The 8847-nt window shown below is 42.0% G+C and overlaps 1 protein-coding gene across 1 annotated transcript; it reads left to right on the top strand.

The window, feature by feature from the left end:
* Positions 1–2824: 2824 nt before the first annotated feature.
* On the top strand, positions 2825–8412 carry nagk (N-acetylglucosamine kinase). Its single transcript, XM_048970504.1, has 10 exons — positions 2825–2958; positions 3441–3525; positions 3696–3794; positions 4330–4471; positions 4923–5033; positions 6221–6333; positions 6498–6585; positions 6700–6797; positions 7248–7326; positions 7526–8412. The coding sequence occupies exons 1-10, from the start codon at positions 2930–2932 to the stop codon at positions 7708–7710; spliced, it is 1029 nt and encodes a 342-aa protein (XP_048826461.1). The 5' UTR covers positions 2825–2929; the 3' UTR covers positions 7711–8412.
* The last annotated feature ends 435 nt before the right edge of the window (positions 8413–8847 follow it).

Genomic DNA, 8847 nt, shown 5'->3' with positions numbered 1-8847 from the left:
CGTTTTTTTTTTCTGTGTGCCAATTCCGCCTAGTATGACTTCTGGCCGCTACTCCCGCCGCGCAGCAGCGTAGCATTTGCACTCCCAGCATCCTAGTTCTTTGTACTTGCATATACCCTTAAAATGATGTTGAATAATGACTTACGAACATTTCAAGTTACGAATGGCCTTTCGAAGTATATCTCATTCGTAAGTAGAGGAGCGTCTGTATGTGTTCTGGTTCTTATTTCTGGATCTGAGTATCTGGGTCTGGATTCTTCGGCCAGGGATACCAAGTATGATCATCACAGGCACTGGTTTAAGGTCAAGAGTGAATTAAACAATCACAAGGAGGTTAATCCCCCCCCCCCCCCCCCCAGTCAGTGAAACCTACCGAGGGCAACCCACTGATTGACAAAATTGAACAAGAGGGACTTATCAATCAAGTAGCTGGGCCCACCCAGTGAAATTTATTTCTGGCTATTTGCCTGGTAAACTGGATGAATTTGATCCTGTCCAACCAGACTTATGCCACATATGAAATGATGTTTCAAGCATAACTATGTGCACACACTGCCGTGCATTTACAGAACCAAATGGAGCACGATATGAAATGATGAAGCTGAATAGCCTTTTGAGACCCTTCTTTCAAAGTCCTGCAAAGTTTGTAACCATCACTGTAGATAAGTGTTTCCCAACCCAGTCCTCTGGGATCCCAGGACTGTCCATGTTTTTGCTCCATCCCAGCCAATCAGGAACACCGAATACCTGGTACAGGGGCTCTGGGAGCTGAGAGGAAGCAAAAACATGGAAAGTCCGGGGTTCCCTGAGGACTGGGTTGGGAAACACTGCTGTACATAGTGTGAAAGTAAAATCAACCTAGGTTCAGAGTCTGAGTGAACAGCATGTCGGAGCCATCATTTGTGTCCTTGCAGGAAGAAGCCCATGTCTGCCACAGCTGTGCATATCAACTGGCTGCCAGTTGCTCACTCCAGGCCCGCCGTCTGCATACATCGTCCCTTTTCTGTCAGAGTCACTTAGATCATCAGAAAGCTGAGATAAGGAAAAAACTGCAATGGACACAAGATGATCCCAATCAGATGCCATGTCACTAGGGTGTCGCTGTCAATGTGACTGGTAATGAACTCTGAATTTATCCTTGGTCTATACATCCATGAGACAAAGAATTATGACCCCCCCACCCCCCGCCACATGCAATGAGGATGATGTTGACTATTTTGAACCAGGCACCAGACGTGCCAAACTGGTCGATTTCAATCAACAGGTCCATTGCTAAAACATTTTTTGTTGATAACAATGCAACTTCCATAATGTTCTAGGCAGAAGCAGAATATAGCAAAGGCTCTCCTTTCCCTCAGGGACATATACCATTGCGATTTGGTAGCTTGCCAGACTATTTCCTTTGTAAAAGTAGCTCTCATTGTAAAAAAAAAAAAAGTTCTTGTAGTTGACATGTTGAATGAGGAAGAAATGGGCAGAGGGACAAGGACTAAATCATTATGGCCAGACAACCGCATCCAAAATGGCAAAGCCTGTGGAGTGAGTACCTACTGAGATCAGTCAGTGGAGAGAAAAGCCACGATCTGCTGGGTGTGGGGTGGCCAAGATTTATCAATGCAGGATGTGAATGAAGGCCGTCCTGTCTGGTTGGAACCAACAGAAGGGCTACTGTGGCACGAATGGCAGGTCATTTTAATGATGGCTACAGGGGTACATAGGGTTGAGCCCGGCTGCATATGGGCCTGTATAGCCATGGATCAGACTTGTTGGTCTAACACATACTACAGTTCCTTGACACATATTCTGCTGTCCATTTGATGCAAGACAAAATGGGATTCATCAGATCATGCGACCTTTTCCATCACTCCAAGGTCCAGTTCTGATGCTCACATTCCTAATGTTGGTGCTTTCGACAGAAGACGGTTATCGAACGGATATCACGGCGATCTCACTTCTGGCTACGCAGCAGGGTTCGATGCCTTGTGTCTCAACACCTTACTGCTGTGACCATCATTAAAATTATGATTTGGCCCTTTTCAAAGTCACTCAGATCTTTACCTCTGTCCATTTCTTATGCTTTGAACATGTTGACTATGAGTACTGAAAACTAAAAGATTACGCCTAATATATCCCACACTTTGACAGCCACCATTCTTATGAGGTAGTCAATATATACACATACATACATACATACACACACACACACACACACACACACACACACACATATATATATATATATATATATATATATATATATATATATATATATAAAATAAAACGAAAGTAAATGGCGCTTCGGATAGTCAGTGCTGTAGCGCCATCTAGACATGAAACATCATTTTCTGTAAAACTATTCCAGCAAGCTACTTTTTGAGGGATTGGAGTAACATGTTTATTGAGCTGTCACTTTTTAAAAATTTGCACAATATAGTCTATACACGCAAAAAAATACTCTGAGAAAAAGATCAATGTATGAACAGATAATGAACATTGTAGTTCACCGTTCCTGCCATATGTAGACCGTATAGCATGTCACCCCCCCCCCCCCCGCCGCCCCATCAAAAACAAAAAAGAAAACAAAAAAGGCGAATCAGAAGAAAGCAGTTCAATGTGGGATAAGAAACAATGTGACAATGTGGAAGGATGTTGCACTCTGGTGGTAATATCCGACAATTCATTGCATGTATTAGAAGTCTAAAGTATTTAATCTATGAATGTAAAAATTACAAAATGGATAATCTGGGCACTGTGATTCTACAAGCCAATAGCCCTAGTAATTTCTGAAACTATAATGAGGTGAACTTATTAAGTTAAGGTCTCTGCCTAATCTTTAATATAAGCGATGTTTCCGCAGGATGCACGCGCCTCTCATTGTCGCTGATACAAGCGCGTGACTGGTCACGTGATCTGAGGAGGAAGGTAGATTATGGCTTCTGTCTACGGCGGTGTGGAGGGGTGAGTAAAAAAGACAAATATGTTAACTTAAAAATATGTTTATAGTAGCTTGGTGTCAAGAAGAAGTAAAGCTACTTACATCGGTTCGTTAAAAAGGCAGATTTTAATACATGAAGTACGAATTTTGTCCTTTTGTCGTTAGATGTATTGATGTCAACATTTTAAACGTAGTTATCGTTTCTTTCTTAACGGGCATTCGACGACTACATTATTTAGAAGGATTATGAATCGCTAGATATTTAGTTTAATGTGAAAATCTGATTTTTCGCATGCTTCTCTTTGCAGTTTCTACCTTACTTTACGGTTTTATTACTTTATTATCTTCTGCGTGTATCAGATCTTGTTAAGGATCGGCTGTCAGCCAGGGCGTCTATTTCTGTATAACTATACCGGTTATCAAAGGCTAAAGTATTCCCGGAAAGTGACTGTTTTTTTTGTGCTTGCTGGACTGCATTGAATGGATATGGTATCTCTTCTGTCAGAGGTGGGACTGCGTCCAAAGCAGTGCTGGTTTCTGAGGAAGGAGAGATCATTGCAGAAACAGATGGGCCATGTACCAATCATTGGGTAGGAATCCATAAAGTGTCAGGAGTCAGACAACACTGGGAGGCATTCAACTTCTGTATAGCTAGTACAGCAATGGTGCAGAACTCTGTGGAGAGTTATTGCAGTACATTCTGGTGGCATGATACTGTTTGCAGTGTAGATGGTACAATGAAAACTTGCTTCCCTTGCAGCTAATAGGTGTGGACAAATGTTTGGAGGCAATCAACGGCATGATGCAAAAGGCCAAGACGGAGGCGGGACTGGATGTAGACACACCCCTTCGCTCCCTGGTTGGTCAGCCTCAGCCGAATATATTATCACCAAAGCCAATAAGACATTGTGTTCTATGTGTTCCCAGGCAAAATGCAGGCACATCCATCCATTTTTCATAAACACTTGTCCAGCACAGAGTCATATTGAGCCAGCGGTATATCCCAGGAAGTACAGTGCCCTAGGCTAGGGAGCACCATGGACAGGATTCCTGCCTATGTCATGGCATACAAACATGGGAACAACCAGCCAATCAGTGCCGTGGGAGGAAACCTGCATAAACAAAGAGAGGCACATAGAATCGGGTGTGATACTGGGGTGCTATACACAATGACACCACCCACATACCAGCATAGTAACTGCAAATGAAAAAGAATTTATATCGATGCAGAAAAAGTTAAACCACTACTATATGTTTTAAACATGCAGTTTGATTGAGGAAATTTAGCTTTGATTCAATATTGAAAAGCTATAGCAGGTAAAAGCAGAGCTATAGTGGAACTGGTGCACAAGGCCCTCAGTAGGTGTGAGAAGCATTAATGGCTGTGTGCACAGGGTATGTCTCTAAGTGGGGGAGAGCAGCCAGAGGCCATCGAGAAGCTCATCAAGGAGATGGAGAACAGGTTTCCTAAACTGAGCCTCAACTACCACATCTCCAACGACACAATTGGCGCCATGGCAACTGCCAGAGAGCAAGGTAGAGGTGCAGCCAATCTAGAATCTGTCAGCAGAGTCCCAGTGCAATTTACTTAAGTCATATCACCTAAGTTTGGGGTAGAATATATGATTATATATAAGCATAATAATGTCCATGTCAGTTCTTATTTGAATGACACAGAGTTTACAAGCTAGTTTAAAGATTAGATTATATTAGGATTTTGGAGATTTGTCTAGCCCTACCGTTTTCTTGAAATACTAGTGTAATTCTTTTGCCAGTTCTTGTAAGTTGAATAACCATCCTCAAAATCAAGTAGTAGTGCATGAAAAAGCGTGACAAGCAGTTAATGGAATGGAATTTATAGTGTTGTGTTTCACACGTTCTTCACTGCCAACTGCTCTTCCAGCACACCAAGTACGGATGTTCAGATTGTTGGGGAGTAGTGGTCTGACTTGACACACCTACTTATACCCCCTCTCTGTTCCTTCAGGGGGTGTAGTCATTATCTCAGGGACTGGATCCAACTGCAAGCTGGTGAATGCTGACGGGTCACAGGTGGGCTGTGGAGGCTGGGGTCACCTGATGGGTGACGAGGGCTCAGGTACAAATTCAGACTAATTTAGCACCCAATCTCCTCACCCATGAAAGCAAATCGAGCTGCAGCCTCGATTGTGAATGCGGAGAGATTTTAATGGGCAAATAACTGACAAACAGATGTGAAGTAATCCACAGACAACCTCTATAACAATGACATCAGCAACCAATATATATCTGATGATGCAAATGTGATGATTCATGATAGAACCTTCAGTAATAGAAGAGGCCAGAACAGCCATGAAATCGCTTCCAAAAAATGACAGACAAAACGGATAGATGACATTGTAGAAAAAGTGAATCAGAAGACTCAGGAAAGTTAAAGAAGAGTGAACATATGTGGGTGTGGCTAAATGTAAAGAAAACGCATTTCGACTATAGCGGTGGCAGCTAACATTAGCATTGATGGTGAAGACAAATAAGCTTTAGCATCACTGGTAACAATAACAACGCAGGATCTGACAACCTAGACGTACGTCACACACTGGAAATTAGGAGAGCTGTGATGAAGGACCTCTGAAATCTCCAAAAGTTGTACTGCATTTTTAAAACTAAATATCAGAACTGTTCAGAATATGCTGTGACTTTGTGGATGTGAAAGATAGATGATGAAGTGTGACAAGAGCACTGGTACATTCGAACTTTGGTGCTGGCAAAGACTTAAGTAGTAAGTGGAGCACAAGGAAAACAAACATGTGGATTGAGGTCGAGACTTAGCCAAAACTTTCACTTGAAGCACAAATGGTCAGATTAACATTTTGTGCATATGAAAAGACCTAGTATACTGGAAAATTTATAATGGTCCAACACGTTTTCAGTAAGCAGAAGTGAATAGCTGACAAGGTGCATGGACTCAAACTTTGCAACAATGAAGACTCAGACAGACCCTTCTGGAGTTTTCAAATTTTCACCATGTAATGATGATAAATAATAATAATAATAATAGCCAGATTGTTATATGATTATATTTTTAATGTTGCGGTTTAAAATTTTGTTTGCATCAGCATTTTTGATTGATGAAATTTGGCATTCTAGCCAGGTTGTGAAAAAGGCACTATATCTCAAATTTCACCAAAATCAAAAATGCTGATGCACACAAAATTTTAAACTGTGGCATTGGAAACTTGTTGGATTAAAATTCCCCAGCAAATGTATGACATAAAAACTTTGCTTTTCTTCCAAATTATTACTTAGCCTACTGGATTTCTCACCTTGCTGTGAAGATAGTATTTGACGCGATGGATAATTTTGCGACGCCACCTCATGACATCACTAACGTCAAAAATGCCATGCAAAAGTACTTCCAGGTGAGAAGGGTTAGGGGAGCACCATTTCCTCACTTGACAGCTGCGCCAAAATTTACTTTAGACAATATAAGAGCGGTCAGATCATCAGCAGTCAGCCTTCAAAGTGATGTGCCTGAAATATTTTAAGGAATTTTTCTGTTTGCTCCCCCCCGTCTGTCATCCAGGTGACCAACAGAATGGGCATGCTTCCTCACTTCTACAGAACCTTTGAAAAGTCCCATTTCGCTGGGTTTTGCAGAAAACTGGCTGAAGGTCCGCTGATTGACTTAATTTGCTGGTTTTGTCATTTTCACCCTTTGTGTGTGTGAGAGACGTGATTGCTGGGTCAAAGCTGACTGACCTTTCTGTTGTCTGGGTGTGATGCAGTGGCCACAGCTGGAGATGCTCTGTGTCAGTATGTGTTCGCTCAAGCTGGGAAAGCTTTGGCTCAACATATAGTGGCTGTCCTACCCAAAGCTGACCAGGTGAGGCCACCAAAGCCAGTTGTGTTTTTGCACATTTTGTCCGGTATTTCTAAAACATGGGGTGAATCGATGTCTCTGAATAGCTCGGTGTATGAATGCCTGTGTATAAATGTCTGCTTTACTATGGACAGGCATCCTATCCAGGATATCTCCTGTATCGTGCCTTCAGTTGCCTGTGACGGACTCCAGGCTCCCTGTAATCAGGGGATTTCTTGTTTACTCAGATAACTTGTCAAATTTAAGGTAGTCTGGTTTAAATGGACTTTGTTCATTTACATTTAGCTCAGATTGCCTTAAATCCAACAAGTTACCTTGTTAAGCAAGAAATCCTGCTTCGTGATACGGGCCCTAGGATAGATGGGTACATGGATAATGTGTGTTTAAGGAGACCTGTTGAGGCCAAGATGTGGTCTTTTATAACCTTGGCCTGCCTTGCGTTCTCTCCTCCAGTGTCTCTTCTCAGGAGAGCTTGGCTTGCCCATTCTGTGTGTAGGATCTGTTTGGAAGAGCTGGGACCTGCTAAAACCAGGTCAGTGGACATAGTCTCAGCAGCGGCACACCAGTTATATAGGATTCCCAGGAGTCTTTAGGAAGCTCCTATCTTTCCATGGGACAGACTGCTCACCTGCTGTCCCAAAAGAGATGTTAGGGAATTTTCTTTGAACTTTTTGTCCAAAAGAAAATGCCTTCCTGTCACACCACACGCACTTCCATGTTCTCATTGGCAGGCTTCATGGAGGTGCTGGAGAGGGCCGCTGGGGGCCACTTCACTAGGTACAGCCTGCTAACGCTGCACCAGTCTTCGGCTCTAGGGGGCGCCAGCCTGGGTGCCCGCAGCATTGGGGTCACGTTGCCACTCGATTACTCTGCCAATGCAGATGTGTTCTATACGCACTCTTTTGGCAGCAAGTGAATACGTACCCCTGTAAGGTGATTCTCTGTTTTCCAAAAATGTGCTTTATGAAGAGAAACACAAACCAGCAATCAAGCTTGTACTGTACAACCATCTTTTACATGGATGGGATGGGGAATTTTGGAATAAGCCAATCTAGTTTAAACTTGATATAAAAATCACTGTAAATCAGCATTTAATATCAACTGTTATGAAACCTTTTTTGCTTTTTTGATACCAAGGGTTTTTAAAAAGTTCTCTCTTGTACTTTTTAGTGATTATATCCACTTATTCTGAAAAATGCTGAAAGTATAATGAAAGGGATTTTTTATATTGCTTTATTAATAAAGTCAAAGAACAAAAGTTATTGTAATATAAAAAGTCAGTTGTCCTGTTTATTTTACAAAGGGGGGGATGTTCAATAGCAATGACTGGTATTAAATAATGACTTAACAAAATCCCACAGAGCAGAGGATGCATAGCACTGCGGCATCACACCTGCAAGGTTGTTCTCACTGCTGTTTGATTATAGGGTTGTAGTTGATCTAGCTTAGATATGCCACAGGCTTTCTGCTCGAACCCCGGGTATGGAGTCAATTCAGGCTTGTATAATATGATTGACTGTCAATATTCAGAAAGCCAGTAAATCTGCTCAGCGATTTATTGTATTTTTTTTCGACTTTCTGCAAATTTTCTGAAATAAAACCAAAAAATGACTTCTCACTAGGGGGTTCAGGTATGGACTCATATCAAGCTCATCATTTAATACAGTAATTTTCCATGTATAAAAGTAACTATAATAGTACATTTAGTTTTAATTCAGAATGTTAAGGCTACAAAATAACTAAATGTTAACCGTGAACAACAAATTAAAATTATCCTTACATTGGATGGGTGATGAGTTAGTAATATCCATGCTACTTACCTATTCCAGGATGCTTTGCCTCATGAAGGGGGGAGGGGGAGGTCACATACATAGTGGTACCCTCAGGGGCCACTGCAGATGTACAAACTGAAGCCTGGCCCACAGCTTCCACCTGTGGAGTAAACTGTCACAGGCCATGGTGGTTCTCAACCTATGGCATGTGAGCTCCCTCTAGTGGTATATGGAGGAATCTCCTATGACCAGTCATAACAGCACAATAGTTTGAGAACCAC

This window comes from Brienomyrus brachyistius, chromosome 12 (assembly GCF_023856365.1).
Source record: "Brienomyrus brachyistius isolate T26 chromosome 12, BBRACH_0.4, whole genome shotgun sequence".
Lineage (NCBI taxonomy): Eukaryota > Metazoa > Chordata > Actinopteri > Osteoglossiformes > Mormyridae > Brienomyrus > Brienomyrus brachyistius.
The sequence above is the reverse complement of the archived record's forward strand: the minus strand, read 5'-3'. Positions and strand labels throughout refer to the sequence as shown.